The following is a 17,242-nucleotide window of genomic DNA, read 5'->3' on the forward strand; positions in this document are numbered from 1 at the left end:
CACCAGATAGAAACAATTCAGTCTAGAATTTCCCATGCACCTATTCCAACTGAATGGTCTGACCCCCTAGGTTGCATTAAGGATTCCCATTTAATGTTCTCGGTCTAAGCTCACTTACTTTGTACTCTTGGGTGGTTCAACAAAAAAGGAAAATAGTTCCTGCTAAAAGGATATACAACCTACTTCAAGGTGATTCTCTTCAAAGATGTGGATTCAAAGCCTTTAGAATTTAAAACCGAGTTAACTACAGTGGTCCTCAGGGGTAAAACAGATCCGTAATTTCTGTTCTTTGGAGGGTCAGTACCAGGAAGCTCTTGTCATATAACTGAAAAGTAAGGAAAAAGCAGGCCTCCCTCATTCTGTGATTTTTCTTTCTGGAATTACTTTAAAAAAATTACTGAGATGAATTAGTTATTATCTAGGATTTTTAAAAAAAGATTAAACCACTGCAGCCATTGCACAATCACAATACTAGTGAGAGTGTGTACATACTAGAAAATGGTCTCTAAGTTAGGCTTACCTCTTAGAATAATATTCTACTAGCATGTCCTATTCTAAGTACTTCTATTACTAAATTTAAGAAAACTTCCTCAAACAAAGCTGTTTATAAAATCTGAGAAAAAGGGTAAACCACATAGGTGTGAAAACTGACACCATTTCATATTAAGGAATTAAAGAAAAAAAGTTGCTGGTCTTCACAGTTTTTACAGCCATGATACAATGATTGAGAATAGTTAAGGGTCTACACACAAACCAAACTGACAGTGCTATTAAGGTTTGCTTTTCAAGCAGAGGAAGTGCATACACCTCCCCCAGTGAAATACAGGCAGGAACTTGCAATTTGTATAGCCTCTGTAGTTCTTAAAAAAAGAAAAAAAAATTACTTCAGAAATTATGAAATTAAAGACCAGAAGATAGGCCCATGCCTCTGTATTATCATGGAAGTACTCCAAAACATCTATTATATGGATTACCAAGACAACACAACATATACCTGTATTGAAGGTACCATCATTGTAAACTCAGGTCTCTACATCTCCATACTTTAAAAGCCACAAGTAAGGACTAGAGTTTCCACAAGTATGGACTAGAGTCTTTAAAAAAATTTGCTGTTGTGCAATCCTCCCATACTTGACTTTTATGGAGGTTTCTTGCATGCACCAGTATTTCCAAAACAAGTAATATACTGGATATTAGAGTAAGCTACTCCAAATGACTGATTTTGGTACAACCTTTTTTTCCTTCCTTTTCTTAGAGATGGATGGGTGGGAAAAAATATTTAACAATTATATCTGAAACTAATTTAACAGATGCGTAAGACAGGCTTAACACAGAGACTCACAAAAATATAAATGCCATAATAAAAATTGACTAGTGATTCCTGCTGACAATTTCAGTGCAATTGTTTAATGCGGTTTTTAGTGTTCAAAAATACTCATGACAAAATTTTTTTATCTAAAGAATGTATAACATTGATTAAAAGAATAGGAATAACAAAATAACAAGGAATAAAATACACAGGAGGTATGCATTAACTAGATATAGTCAGCTTCAAAAATCTCACTATTTAAAACTCCATTAAGAAAGGTAAACTTCTAATCTGTAAACTCTTCTACATTTCACTTTCTGTTGATTGCAGATGAAATGCTTCTAAATGCAAAAGAAAAAAAAAAAATCAAGCATTATGTAGCATATGTAACTACCAGGTAAAAATTGAGTTTGTCCCTGTAGAAATCGATTACATAGATTTCCCGGCTTTTGCACTACAAAATACTTTTCCCCAGAGATGATTTGTAACTTCAATTTCATATTTAAAAAACAAAGGGCAGGGAGATTTCATCCATTTTAAAGAACCTTGCATAATGTACTTGTTTTTCAGAGAGAGTACATGGTCCACTGTCTATCCTTGCATCAACATAGAAAAACAGTATTCTAAAATACAATTAAGTAATATCTCTGGATCTTAAACTTTCTAAGTTGATGTAATTAAAATGTAATACTTGAGATTACCTTTCAGCATAAAGAAGCATCAGTATGAAAGGTCTGGTCAATCACTGAGCACTTTGATTCTTACCCTGTTTAATGCTTGTTACTTTCAGAAGAGGTAATAACAATAGTACATTTATTGCATAAATATCAGAGCCAAAAACTGAATTTCTATTGCTTTTAAAAAATGGAAAAGAAATTGAAAGTATAAAAAATGATGCATGAATAGAAAGTTAGGGATTAAGAAATAAGGAACAGAAATCTGCCCACTTTTAGCTTAATTGCAAAAGGTGTAGGATTTTTTAATGACAGTTTCCAAGGGTCTTATTGGGATTTGAAATAAAGCTTTTCAGAAGTGTAGTACAAACTTTCTTAATTTTGTTTATTAATCACTGCTTTCAAAAACTAGATCAGGCCTTCCAGATTTCTTCAGGTGTTGACAGTCTATTTTACAAAGGTATAAAAGGTGCATGTTTTGTGTTCAAAAATATGTACGTTTCAATGACAACAATATAGACAACTATAAAACAGTAGTGTCAGATGCAGTTTGCAAGTTTCTTTCTTTCTTCAAATTGCTTGTCCACTACAAGTGAAAGAGCCTGAAGAAATGTGGTCATTGTAACACTGGGAGACTGAAAATAAGAGAATATTTTGTTAGACACTGCAGCAATAAGCATATATAAAATTTTACATTCCATGTATAGTACTGAAAAGAGAAATATTTGACTTCCACTTTGCAGTATTTTCAAAATGCTACAAGCATAAAATTGCAGCTTGGTTTCATACAAGTTATCACAGTAAAATCAAAGTCAAGTCATGTAGACTCGAGGCAATCAACAATATTGTGGATTTGCTTCAATAAAAGTTTAAACAAATTAATATTTTAAAAGTAGGGGAAGACTTTTTTTCAGCAAGAAAGCACCAGAGAACCAATATCAATGTTCTGTTACAATATACAGTTAAGAAGAATGCTGTTGGACAGGCCAATCCTATTAGTCTTTTTCAATCTCATTTTAAATTATAGGCAGCACAAAATTGTTTCAGTCCAGAAAGCAGCTGAAACAGTAAAATTCAGATTTAAAAAGATTCAAAGCTTTTGCACAAATGTCTTCCTATCTCAAAAATTAAACCAAAATGAATAGAACACAACATACTTACTTGAATGTAAAGTGCATGTGCTAGGAAAGGAAGTTTCCTTAGGACCCGGCCACTAAGACCTTCACTTCTTCTACAGTAAAACAGAGATAAGTGTTGCTTAAAAGCTAAATATTAACTGATAAACATGACCCTTTTCAGTGTTTCTGGCATAAGTTCCTCTAAATTAACTCAAATCACAGTATCTAGTACTAAACGTTCACTTGCAGCATTTTTGGCAGAAGCAAAAGGTTAGGTAAACAGGTAACTTCCCCTTTTGTTCAGCAGAGGAGGCTGAAGACAGAGAGGCAGCCAGGCAAAAAGGAAAAAAAAAAAGACATCCCACCCATGCTACCCATTCTTATTCTACTTGTGTAGCATGTCAGACTAATAACATCTATTCTTAATACAGTTCCACAACTACTAAGTTACAATAAAAATCCCTCACACACACACACACCTTACTGATTCATTTGTTGGCATCAGTTTTAATTATCATGCATACCATCTTCTGCAAATGGCATATATGAAAGCATGCTTTGGTCATTTATTTCATTACGAGCATATGCAACCCTGAGACTGCTGATAGACCAGAGTTCTCTTCACACTTATTCAGAAGGAAAAAATAAAAGGCCATATGGTTTAAAGAAACAAGCTAGTATGGATAAAGAAACAGTATAGTTATAGTTGCCTGCAAAGCTTGTGTGGTGTGCTGCACATCACCACGACATATTTCATGAATCTAGAGGAATGTCTACATTGAAAGAGTATGGTAAAGATATAACCTTCTATGCATGCTTAGAAAGACACTACTACTCATATCACTTGGTGACTTGTTAACTTGAAGTGTACAATGTACTCTTTAGGTAGTATAGAATCTAAATCCATATGCCTAGCAGAACTTATTTGCTTGTACTCCACTTGTTGACAGCTAGTATTTTAGAAACAAAATCAGAGACATGTGGCATGTGTTCTGAATGTTAACAGTATGTTGTTAAGGTGCCATTTTGTTCTGCAGAGACCAGAACTTTGGAAGAAAATATTGCTTGATATTGTAAATATAATTTCTATTGTTTCAAGAATCTTTATGCTACAGTGAAATATTATTTGCTGTATTTGCACTCTCAGCAAAATACAACACTCTCCACTAACACTTCAAATTTAGTCCTTTCCCTTTCACCTGTATTTTTGCCTGCTAAAAACTGAGTATTTGGTGGATCAAAAAGCATTCTGAGACATTTTCTTAGCACGAATTAACACCAGTACTATTTCTGCCAAACTGTATTGTAATTCACAATATCCACTGAGATCTCAGGTATCTTGCAAATTCAGCCAGGAATTTGACAAGAGGACTTTGAAAGCCAGAAGCAGTATCAGAAACTGGGCCAGATTTGAGACTGAGAAACATCTGCAAATCCTGGTTGCTTCCATCCACTGTTCCCTGAAAGGTTTTGCACTAATCCCAACAACAAAAAAATTAAGTGTTCAAATTGAGTTTCAAAACTCTGGCTATTATATTTAATTCCTTTCAGAGACAATTCCACAACCTTGATTGTATCAACCATGTATCATACAGAATTTCAAAATATCTTACCTTGAGATTTCTTTTAACACAAGACTTAATCGTGACACATTATTTTCTATGAAGCCAATCATCTCCAGCTCTCTGAGTGTCAAGAGCTGCTGTCGAGGATATATTATTTGACACTAGAAGGAAGAGTTACACATATATTACGAAAACTTTAAAATTATATTCAAAATCAAATTCTACAGTTAGAGAGGTAATACAGAGAAGGGATAAAATTTGTGTATTTTGTTATTTGGGAAGTAAAATAAAAATGCCAAATTTATTTTAAAATGATGTTTTACAGCCCTGCTTTCAAAATGTTACCTTCATCAGTTCTTCCAAGCAAGAAAGATATATTCTGAATATTGCTGCAGCAGATGGAGGTCCAATATATTGCTTTATGTCAGCCCTGTCTACAAAGGCCATGTCAATTTTCTCCGTAATATTTGAAGTAGTCAGGATAACTACATTGGGATACCTTCAAGATAAAAGTAGATTTTTAGGTCACATGCAAAAGAACTCTCTTCCTGGGCCTGGTAATCTGATACCTTCTTTCTTATGATTCGAGCCATTTTATGCAACAAGCAGTCATACCACTCTTGTCAGCTAGCAATTACACTAAGTTATCTGAAGATCTTCATCGGTTATGACTATTTTATTTCAATGCACATTTTTTTTTATTTTGGCAATTTCTCAAGTGTCCATAGTTTCTAACCCTGTCTTAGAAGTGATATGCATTAACTATCTAGTGTGCAGAAAGCCTAAGCTGGAATTCTCGTTTTTAAAATCATGTGTTGGCCATGAATAAGATTAAAAACAGAGATTTCTAAATTTGAATCTTTAATCTACACATTTTCTACTTCAATTCAATAGAAAGTGCATAGCTTAATCGCTAATATAACATGTTCTACAATTGTTGCAAGCTTTTGAGCAAGCTCAAAAAGTATGTAACATCTTGCTTTAAAAAATAGTGAAAGAACATTCTCAATCACAGCTATTTCTAGATGAAACCTGCAAAATTTTATGCATGAGTCAGGCACTTACCTTTAATCAGTAGCCTAAAATGGCTAAATACCAAGGCACTTTTTTTATTTATTTATTTCCTGTGAGCAGAGCCAAGAGTGCCACAAAAACAGGGAAGGAATGGGGGGGGGGGGGGATGTGGCACTTGCATGTCCATATTTATTTCCTGTGAGCAGAGCCAAGAGTGCCGCAAAAACAGGGAAGGAATGGGGGGGGGGGGGGGAGGGGGAAGTGGCGCTTGCACGTCCAGCATACAAAGCAGACAGAACACTGCTTGCAGCAGCAACAGCCTGTATTGTGCAAGTCTGCTTTAGACTGACATCCAGAAGCTGTTAATCATGAATGAATTCTTCATTGAGATGACTCTTGTCTCCCCAAAGCAGATCTCACGATCATCTGTGCCGTATCTGTAGATTTGATTGTTCACTCAGTTCCACGCAAAATACTTGTTCAGACTACTCCTATTTCTTTTCTAAATTAGCACCATTAATAAAAGAATAGTTCATCAGGCAACATTTTTGGATTAGTATTCCAGGTGAGATGGAACTTTTATTAGGAATCATGACGTTGTCAGGTACCTTTTGCTGTTGCAATAATATGAGTTTACCTTTTAATCTGATCTATTTGTGTAAGTACAGCATTCACCACACGAATAGCATCTGAAGGCTCTGTACCTGCCTGAAAGGCACTGCGGGCTGCCGTGAGACTTTCCACCTACAAAGAAAAAAGCAATGCTCATTTAGACAGCTGGCAGCAACCAAATAATCCAAACAATACATCTTCAGATCCTCGAGAGTCTAGTATTTAAAGCTTCATCTTCAAAATCTTCTGTTAAGTAGGCACTTTTGGGGAGAGAGAAAACCTTTTGAGAGAGGAAGAAGTATTATGAAAGCAAAAGGTACAGTGAGCGAAGTCCTTGTTTAGACAGCAGAATGGATGCTGTCTTCCATTTTAATTCAATTTCCTTTAAAAAGCTGATCATAGAATAACTAATGAATTGAATTTAGAGGAAGCATTCCCACAGGAACGCATAGCTACAATATCATAAGGTGAGTAAGGTACATAAGTTGCTCATGTTTGCAAGTCTGTCAAGACAATATACACAAACTGAAATCAAACTAATGCTCTTACATATGTTGCGAAGCTCGGAAAAGCATAATTATAATACAAATTCAGGCTACTTTGAATTTTAAAACAGTTCTCCACTTGTATACAGAGCAACAAGGGAACTATCACCAGGAAAGGTTTCATTCCATTTTAGCTGGAATTTTTCTCAAAAAGAAAAAAAACCCTAAAAACCACAAAACCCTCATACAAACCAAAAAAACAGTGTTCCTCTCAAATCTCTCAAATATGCAGTAGCTGAGATTAAACTTCCTTCCCTCTACAGTTCTGTGCAAAGTTAAATAAAAAAGTCTGTTTTCATTGCTCTTTAAGAATAAGAATTGTCATACTTTACTTATACAATTTAATTTTTGCCAAACGTAATGAATCTCAATACCATTAAAATCATACCTCATCGATCAGTACAAATACAAGAGCATCTTTGTCATCAATTAACTCTTGAATCTTCTGGAACATCTTGGTTACAAGCTTGCCACTCTAGGAAGAGACCATATGTATATGTTTGATGTATTTTCTTACCACATAACTTTCCAAGTCTTAGCATATTCATAGCTGTATATGTCTGTTTTTTAAACTTAGTCTCTAATATAGCTTCTATTTATAACCTTTGGGGCACATAACTATTTTATGAACCCAGCTCATCGGAAATACTGGTAATTCATAACAATACACAAAGACTACTAAATAAGTTAGATCAATACATACCTCCGAAAACCATTTAGAGAAAAGGCTATGGCTGTTTATCTCAATTAATTGTCCATACCTATACCTAAAGTACGGAAGGAGAAAGCAGCATCAACTCTGTTGCATTGTATAAAAGGTCAGTGATACTATTGACTTTCTTCTCATTCCCTCCATTTCAACACTGGTATATTGTTAATTAGTACTTTAAACCAATTACTTTTAATAAACATCATGGCTATTTTGAGTTTAATTTTAAATTACAGAAACCTGTCTCACTAGAATGCTTCATATTAAATTGCTATCAGAATTCCTTCATTAGAAAAGTTTTGATACTATTTATGTATTGTTTACCATAATCAGTTACCATATTAATGGCCTCATTCTTACGTTCATGTAAGATTTTGTTCAACACAGCAAGTAAAAATATGTATAAAAGCATGAAGCTTTTACACCACAATTACTTAACTCTGTATGGATGCCTTAAAACAAAATATCTCAACCAAACACTATATATCCCAAGCTGATCATAATTTAGCTTGGGCAAAAGTCATATCACTGCAACAATTAAGCATTATGCTAGGTGCAACTAGTACTAAGTTTTGTACAAGTTTTTAATACAAATTTATTAACCTTAAATTTCATAGCACCTCAACTCTATTACTTGTCTGATATACAAAATTACCTCTGTCAACTGTAGCATTCAAACAACTCAACTACAAAACAAACCTGTTCAAAAATTACTAGCTACTAAAAATATAGGCTTTTTAAAATATGAAAATACAAGTAGCAGGCTTGATAGCATATGGCCCTTCACCTTTTAGTCTTCAGTGATGTGCAGTGTGAGCACCAACAAGTGAAACAAATTCAAGTGCAAATATATTTACATTCCTCATCACAGTTATCTATACACTTTAAAAGGCATTAAAATACCCCATCCAGTTTCTTTCCTATTGCCTCAATGTTATTGTTAGCCATGTATATTATAAATATGAGTACTATACAAAAGTTAGCACTTTGCAATTACTACTTGGCACTACTTTCTTTCTCAGTAGCCCAAAGATATTTAACAATAGCAAATTACAGTAAAAATCTCAGAGGGGAAGAAAAAAAAAATGACCTGTGTGATAGTCGAATTGTAAGCTTCTGGGCTAATGCTTTACAGAGAGAAGTTTTACCAGTTCCTGGAGGGCCTAGATTCAAAACAAATCCACACAATATATTATATAGTATCTGTATCACACTGTTAATGCCAGGTAGCATTTTTTTAATTACTGAATTTCATTACAGCAGTAATTATAGAATAAAAACACATCAGACAGATTGTGAACACAGTTTATCAGCATGGCTGCTTTGAGAAGATTACTTACTTTGACCAGGTCTCCACAACCAACTTAGTGCTGTGCTTTATCTTCAGCTTTGAATTTGTATCATTTTCAGTTATCAAATATTGGTTAGTGTTACAGTCCGTATGCAGACATCAAAGTCAAAACACTCAACAGCCACAGAAGCAAAGTGGTTTATCAAAGCACGATTCTGAAAATCAGTGCCATGCTTAAACTTTCATCTTCCTGAAACAAAGTCTTTAATATGCAAACAGAAATATACTATGCCAAGTTTGATCAGCTGACCACTTTCCCAGAAATCTCTATCTTAGGGTAACGCAGAGCATCTCAGAAGGTCTATGCTAGGGGACATACCTTTTGGATATGGCTTGAGGCCCTGCGGAAGAGCCATCCACAGTTTCTCCAAACAAATCAGTACACAAATAGTTAAACAAAGAGTATGAACATATAAAAGTCAATGTGTGGATGCCAAGCAAACTGGTAACAGCAACAAGGTGACAGTACTTTTGCTCAAAGTTAATACCGCCATTATAGCATAAATATAGTATTTTGCGTTATCATACAGTTGTACATTTCCCAGTATTAACATCTTTTTCAGTAATCTTTATTTTTTTAACTTTTTGGCATTTATTGCTAAAATTAAATGTATCTACTGTAGATATATTGTTAATAGTTTAAAATAAATGGGTTTCCAGGCAAAGGCATCTGGCATCTTCTAAACTGACAAATAAATCAAGGATGAAAATCTTAATATGGGTATTATCTTTTGCATTTTGTACAAAAAAAGTCATAATATCACTTGCAAATAGAAATTAAAACAATTAACTCTTGTCACTGCATTATAAATTTTGTAATTTAAATTCCTGCAAACACAGTAAATGCTAACATTAAACATGACTTGACTCTGATGCTATGTTTCATCTAAATTTGTACTATAGAGAATACTTCCCAAGCACTGCTGCTATAACACAGAAACACCTACACAGAAGCACATACAAGGTTTTCAGAAGGAAAGCATACATAGATGGCCAATGAATCTATTTGTTTTAAGAAAAATGATTTTTACCATGCAGCAAAACAACTCTGTTCCACGATATCAGGTTGCTGTCAACATTTCTGTCAGAAAATAGTAACGTGGTGGTCACATAATCAAGTAGCTAACGGAAGAGGAGGAAAAAGATTAAAGACATATCAGCAAATACAATTAAAAAATGGAAGCAATCTATATTACCTACTCTAACAAATAAAATTGTGCTCAAGGCTTATCCAGGTTTTAATGCTAAAACCAAATTTCCCTCTACAAGTCTTGGAAATCTCATTTTGCTCCTGCCCTCAGGAAAAAGAATGGCTTGTACTGGACACCAGTGGAGTTTTTTTACATGAATAAATTAAATGCTTTAAGGAAGTGAAATTCTTTTCCATTTTCCACTGTCTCACTTTTAATAAGGATAAGAAACAAGAAATCTGATGGTCAGAGGGTTCAGTCCACAAGCTGCCCAAGAACAAGAGTCAAAGTCTGAAACTCTGCTTATTCTTTAGCTGTTACAGGACTATACATCCATTGTTGTCATCAACACAAACTAAACATTTCCAGTCACATTTTATTTTACTCAAGTATTTATATACATTAGCTACTCTAAGCTTTTTGCAGCTTCCAATTAAAAAAAATGTTGCATGTACTTTCCCAGAATTCTTACTTCCAAAAATAATATTTGATTTTAGTTGTCTAAAATTAGCAAGTAATAGACTTTCTTCAACAAAACAAATACAAGCCTGAGGCTTGAAGCTATACTTATTTTTACCTATAACAACACCTGATATCATATTATTTTCTGTTGCTGTTACCTGGAATGTTTTTGACTCATTTGCATTAATAGGACAGTAAAACAGTCGTAACAGTCTGCAATATCTCATCCCACAAGCTGTAGTAGTTATGTAAGAAAAAAACCAAACTTTATCCAGCATGCTTGTCAATATTACTTTGAAACTTAGCAACAAACATTTCAGAGTCTGCAGAATCCAGCTATATCAAGACAGTTCCATGGTTTAAAGAATGGACACCTCTTCACAGTTACTTTCACAGAAGTAGTTCCAATTTTCACAGAAATTTCACAGAATCAGTAAGGTTGGAAGGGACCTCTGGAGATCATCTCCCAAAGATTTCCTGGTGCTGGTTCCACTGGGGCTTGAACCCAGGACCCTCAGCATGTAAAGCAGATGTGATAACCACTACATGATTAAAAGCTACTACTGCTCTTTCTATCAACATATGCTTACTATCAAGAGTGTCTGGCTCAGTTATTCAACACATCAGTAAGCGAATCTACTTTTAAAAGAGTTCTGTCATTTCACAGATGAATTGGAAAACAGTTCTGTAAAGCCAGAGAAAACTTAGCATGTTTATTGATTGTCTACCTTATATACAATGAAGATGTATAAGGACCTGAATGTTTTGTTTTAGGTTTTATTTTAGAGATTATGCTTAGAAAGATTTCAGTGAAAATACTCTGTCATTTATAACCAAGCTAATGAATTCATCTGGTTATTTATCCTCAAATACTTTGAACAGATTTTTTTTTAAGCAACATAAACATCTTAATGAGTGCTGTCATAACAGCAACTGTGAATTGAATCACTTGTGGTTTTTACTCACACCACAATTACCTAGTTTCAGACTATAATATTATAGTTCTATAAATTCTAGCAGTTATCACAGCCTTTGATGAATGCACAGAATCTTCAAACAAGAAAATGACCCAGTAGAATTGTTTCCTTCTGGACACCTCCTAAAAAAATCAATAAATTGGGAGGGCACTATAATCAAATCCTCCAATGTGCACTTGAATGAAGAGTAACAGTGTAGACTGACTTTACTGCTAAACCAATCAATTGACTTGCTGCTGCCAGAAACACACTGTCCAACCCCTGTTCCCTTCCATCTAGCTGCACCCATCACTTCTGTTATATGACCATCAGCTGAGGTCATGGTGAACCAATTCCCAGGACAAAACTGGCTGGCAATTAACCAATCGCAGAGTGAGATGGGTATTTTTAGTGATTCAACTCCCTCAGGTTACTGCAAGGTGAGGGTAACAAGAGTGTCAACGAAAGGGAAGCAGTGGTTGTCCAGCTAGGAGCAACACACTGCTCTTAGCAGTTGTGAGCCATTGAATTGGCTTACTTTTAAAAACACACACCAATATCAAAACATAACAGCCCTTTGGGGACTTCACAATGGAGAAATAAAGAACTTATTATAAATAATGTTGCATGCATCTTTCCAAGCCTCTTTGGAGTTAATTTTTCCACCAATTTTCTTCTTCCCTTCTAGAAAAACATGCAGTTAGTCAGTCTTAAAACATAGGGAGATCTTTTCATAAAGTAAATTTCTACTCAGATCTAGAGAGTATCCGTTTTCTTCCCTCAAGACAGGCTAATGAATATGTCTAGAGTAGTAAAGCAAAAGTAAAAATCTCCTGAGAAGCTGCAAGTTCCTAATAAAACAGCACCTCCAGCTGTTAAACTTCTAGTTTATCAAAGATGAGACAATGTAAATAAAGTAAATTCGATATAATTTGGCATGGGCATCAGTGAAACTGCTAAGAGCAAAACTGGGATTTTTCACAAAGTAGACATCACAGTAGTATGTACTCATAGATGTCTGAAATAGGATGTTTGATTTTAATACATCAGTTTTGGCTTTTTTTCTGAAGTATATATCAGAAGTAAGCAACTGTCCAAAAATATATAGGAATTTTAATGGAAGCATAAAGCTTTCCAAAATAACAAGGAACTACAATACAGTGATCATTAAAAATTACTGCCTTTAAAATACAGAATTGTAATAAACAGACATCAGAATTCTTTCTCGAGCTAGTTATTTCCAAGCATGTTCTGCATGAGATGCAACAACTTCGGACAGGTTATATATCAACTCTTACTTCTCCTCAAGCAATTTGTTATTAATTTTTAACTTACGTGTGATTTTACTTCAATGTCATATATAAGACTTTCCCAAAGGCCATGGAATTCAGCTGCAAAAACAATACATTATACTTCTACTTAGGGTAAATCAGTCCAGTAACCTGTCATTTAACACTACAGCACCAAGCACTTTTTCAAACTATTCTCAGCTAAAATTAAGGATGAAGAACAGATTTTTGAACAATGAAAATACATGGATCATTTTTCTCAAAAAGCAAACACTACTTTTTAAGCAGGCATAAATTCAGCAGCTTCACAACTTTTATTTCTCAAATAATTGTGAACAGAGGTTAATCTTCTTCAACCTTCAATAACCCTTAACATGAATGGAAAAATATTAGCATTTAATTCTGCCTACTGAAATCATTCTCCCCAGCCTTCAAGAGGGGAATGAGCTACATTTCCCCAAGATAAAGAATTATGAAAAGTTCAGAGGTTTTCTAAGCCCAATTTTATTTTTTGGCTTTTTTTTTTTCCTTTTAAATAAGCGTCAACAGGTAGAGAACAAGGAAAAAAAGCATGTTGCTGAATAATGCTAAAAATTAAACAAAATTGTGATTTGGATTTCAATCTTTTTAAGCTTTTTCAGTAAATGAAAGCAAAAATACTGTGGTGAACAATGCTAAACCACAACAACATATGGGAATAACATAACATCAAGATACTAGATTGAATTCTTCCCAAAGAGAAATATAATGAATATTCAGGCTTTCCACAACATAGAAAGAGCAAGAAATGTCACAGAATGACCCTCCCCTTGATCCAATACTCGCTTCAGTGCTTCTGCTGCATAATTGAACTTCCCCAAGCACATGATAGCAACCAGGCAGACCAGGCTCTATTGCAGAGGACGGTCTTATTTTCAGAAGACACTTTGAGAAGTCTAAATCTTTTTGTTTGTTCCTTTCTAGAAAAAAAGCTTAACTTCACAGTGAGGAAGTGTCTCTAGGCAAATTGCTGTTTTCTCTGGAGATCAGAGAAAAGCAATCAAGTATTTGGCAAGTTTACTGTAAGCAAGGTAAAATTTGAATTGTTGACAATAGCAACAATATATTTATTTATAAAGAATGTATATTTTTATACATTTTTAAAATGCTTGCTGTGATTTTAATTGCAACAGATTGACACTACCTAACTTTACGAAGTTTTATTGGGGCTGGAAGCCAATAGTGGACTCTGGAAAATAAATGTTTAAAGCAAGGAGTTTTTTTGTTCGTCTCCATGTAAGTTCCCAATACAGCTTGTAGGGTTAGAAATTTGTATGCTTCTGATTTTGACTACATATTTCCAGGCTTTATTTCACAAGAGCACTTACCTTCACCCACTATCTTGTATTACAGAAATACTTGAAATTTTGTGGAATCATCTGTGGTAGTTCAGTCAAAAACATAAAGCTGCATTAAAAAAAATCCCAGTATATTGTTTCTATCCAAAAAGGACACACCTATATAGTATATGCAAATAATATCTTTAATAGCTAATCCCTAAAACACTCTTACGACTCTTAGCTCTTCCAAGTTTTTCTTTCATTATAAATGCTCTAGACCTTCCAGAACTATCAGAATGGTACCTGCAGGTAGCACCCAGTGGTTAGCTGCAACAATATCCTCATTCTCTTCTTCTAAGTTTTCAGAGCTTGGTCCTTCTTCATTCAGATGGAAAATATGAAGAGAAAGACTACTTTTGCTCAAGTCAATGGGCTAAAAGGGACACAGAAAACAGACTTTTAATACATCATATTTCTCATTTCAAAACTAATTATAACAAGAAAAAATTACAGTACTCAGTTGACATTCAGCTTTGAAGCCTACTACTTATATTTCAGACCTTAAGAACAGCTCTGGGCCCAAGTTTGGCCACATTCTCGTGGTTATACCAGACAGCCTAGTAAAAGATATTACATCTTCTTATGAATCTTGTCTTGCTTATACTACCACAACTCATCTACATACCACTCGACCACATGCGTACAAACAAAGCTGTACATTACTGACTGTACATACCTGTCTTTCTTTCAGTTTCAGCTCTGTATCCACAACAGACACAGACTGCACATTGCTGTTGAGGAAACCATCATCAAACTCTGTCCACTTGTAATCACCAAACACAATGTTATGTCTGTTCAACAGCTTTAAGACACTCATCCTGATATCTTCTTTCTTTGCCGTGCTAATAAAAAAGAAACAACATTATTTGTGGCACTAGCATTTATATGGTATTTATACTATGAACTAACAAGAGCTTTATTTAATACACTAACTTTAAATGGAAAACAGTTTCTACTAAGTAAATAAGTAACTTATGATTGTTGGCAGAAGCAACAACTTTGATACCTGTTTTTAATTTGTACATTAATAGGCACAGGCCAGAGAACACTATTTGATCTACTTACTATCAGATCAGGGTACTGGGCATGAAAAAGCTAGAAGCTTTCAAGAATGGAAATCAGTTATGCAATCTGGCTGTGATTCACTAGGGATGGCAAAACCAAGCTACTAGGCTGAAGCTAGCACACTTAGCTTAGAAGCGAAGTTAGTCTTGAGGGCAACTGGTACCTTACAATGGGAATGTGCTTTAAGAACTTCAGTATAAGAGACAAAAACTACAGTAGAAGGATTTTTAAGATTTCTAAAAGGTCTTAAATTAATTTTGCCATGTCAGTGATGTATCCCCATTGCTACACCTTGTCTTTTCAAGACTGACAAAAAGAGAGTGAAGGATGTTTTACACCTTGACTTCAGTAAGGCACTCTCTAATATAGCATCCTGATAGTCAAAGTGGCCAAAAAAGGAAAATAAGGACTGAAGAAACAGATAATAAATGGGCTGGAAAACTGGCCGGACTCTCCAGCAGAGGGTTATAATTAGCAGTACAAATTCTAGCAGGCAGCTGCTTACTATCAGCATCACTCTAGGGTCAGTAATAGGACTGACGCTGTTTTTGTGTCTTTGTTAACAACCTAGACTCTGGGATGAAATGCACCTGCAGCAAGTTTATGGATGACAGCAAAGTGGGGACTGCCATCAATACACTAGAAAACAGGGCTGACATTCAGAGACCTCTGCAGGCTGGAGATAAAGGCTACAAGAATTCCATGAAGTTCAACAAAAGAAAGTGGAAAATTCTGTATCAGCATCTGCTGCTCACACACAATAGTACAAGGTGGGATCCAGCTGGATGGTATGAAGCTTTGCAAAGAACAGTCTAGTAATCATAGCAGACAGCAAGGTGAACATGAGTCAGCGGTGTGCCCCTGCCATAATGGGGGCCAATAATATATTAGCGTATCCTAGCAAAAGTGCAGCTACCACATTAGCCTTTGTGAGACTACATCTGGAATAGTGTGCCCAGCTCTGCCATACAAGACACTGACATACTGTAATCCAGTAGATGGCTGCCAACATGATTGAGACTGGATCACATGAGGCACAGACAGTAGCTGAAAAAAATGAGTTTGTTCAACCTTAGGAAGGGACAGCTTAAAGGAATCCAATGAGTGGTTAGAGAAGGCACAGCAAAGCTCTTAGAGATGTTGTGCAGCACAATGACAAGACACAAAGCAACAGACAAACTGCAGCAAGTGAATTCTGGTCAGGCAATGGGGAAAACATCTTCACAGTAAGGTGCGTCAAACACTGGATCTGTTGCATAGAGGCTGTGGGATCTCAGGACAAGACTGGGCAAGACCCTGAGAAACCCAGTCTTACTGGCCCTGCTTTGAGTAGAGGATTGGGACCAGACAGCCTTTGGAGGTCCCTTCTGACCTTTCATTATTCCACTGAAGGGTTTCCTTGCCTGTTTTTATACACCCACACCACCTTTTCAAAATCAGAACCTTAGATTTGGGGAAAGCCACTTTTTTTTTTTTTTTTTTTTTTTTTACAGCTCAAACTAAAAATTCACCCGTGGGCAGCCACAGGGAAGAATAGACCTGTTTGATTTCTGATGAACTTCCACATGTATTTGAACATTATCGCACACGATTGGGAGCGCTTGCTTCAGGTCCCCGGCAGCTTCATCCATCCTCCTCGCTCCTAGGAGAAAAGCAACAGCACTGAGCGGTGCCCTTTCAGTAACCGTTACAGGGCCGAGGGCAGCACCCCCGCTCCCCCACTCTGCTCAGGGACGCCCAGCCGCTGTTGCAGCTCCTCTCTCCCCGCTTTCCGCCAGAGAAACGGCACGCCGCGCCCGCCATGCCGCCGCCCAACGGCCGCCCTCTCCACACCCGTCTCGAGGGCCGCGGCGTGAGGCGGTTCCCTCCTCCCCACCTCAGTCCGAGGTCTCCAAAGCAGGGCCGGGCTCGCCTCCCGGCCGCGGGGCCCGAAGCCGTGCGGGCGCGCAGGGCCAGGCAGCCTCCCCGCGGCCTTTTCGTAAAAGCGCGGGCGGTAACAGCGAT

General features: G+C 36.0%; 1 protein-coding gene across 5 annotated transcripts; it reads right to left on the reverse strand.

Annotated features, from left to right (window-relative positions):
- Nucleotides 1-2,213: 2,213 nt before the first annotated feature.
- Nucleotides 2,214-17,211, reverse strand: TRIP13 (thyroid hormone receptor interactor 13). Of its 5 annotated transcripts, none has more exons than XM_062567979.1 (14): nucleotides 17,072-17,211; nucleotides 16,778-16,880; nucleotides 14,850-15,015; nucleotides 14,417-14,546; nucleotides 12,841-12,896; nucleotides 9,929-10,019; nucleotides 8,637-8,709; nucleotides 7,541-7,604; nucleotides 7,226-7,312; nucleotides 6,318-6,424; nucleotides 5,012-5,165; nucleotides 4,715-4,827; nucleotides 3,145-3,214; nucleotides 2,214-2,618 (listed from the first exon to the last, which is right to left on the reverse strand). In XM_062567979.1, the coding sequence occupies exons 2-14, from the start codon at nucleotides 16,867-16,869 to the stop codon at nucleotides 2,523-2,525; spliced, it is 1,299 nt and encodes a 432-aa protein (XP_062423963.1). In that variant the 5' UTR covers nucleotides 16,870-16,880; nucleotides 17,072-17,211; the 3' UTR covers nucleotides 2,214-2,522. The 5 variants fall into 5 exon arrangements, with proteins under 5 accessions (XP_062423963.1, XP_062423958.1, XP_062423961.1 ...); XM_062567974.1 differs by having other exon boundaries at nucleotides 17,115-17,187; XM_062567977.1 differs by having other exon boundaries at nucleotides 16,750-16,880; nucleotides 17,115-17,187.
- Nucleotides 17,212-17,242: the final 31 nt, after the last annotated feature.

The sequence above is a fragment of the Rhea pennata genome, chromosome 2 (genome assembly GCF_028389875.1).
Source record: "Rhea pennata isolate bPtePen1 chromosome 2, bPtePen1.pri, whole genome shotgun sequence".
Classification (NCBI taxonomy): domain Eukaryota; kingdom Metazoa; phylum Chordata; class Aves; order Rheiformes; family Rheidae; genus Rhea; species Rhea pennata.

What these genes read in the sequence shown, in the direction of transcription:
- TRIP13 (XM_062567979.1), bottom strand. Translation starts at nt 16,869, where the DNA reads ATGGATGAAGCTGCCGGGGACCTGAAGCAAGCGCTCCCAATCGTGTGC. An exon ending in CCACTGGGTGCTACCTGCAG is followed by an intron (nt 12,897 to 14,416) that starts GTACCATTCTGA and finishes TTGTTTTTGCAG; the next exon opens with CTGAATTCCATGGCCTTTGG. An exon ending in CAAATAGATCAGATTAAAAG is followed by an intron (nt 5,166 to 6,317) that starts GTAAACTCATAT and finishes TTTATCTTGAAG; the next exon opens with GTATCCCAATGTAGTTATCC.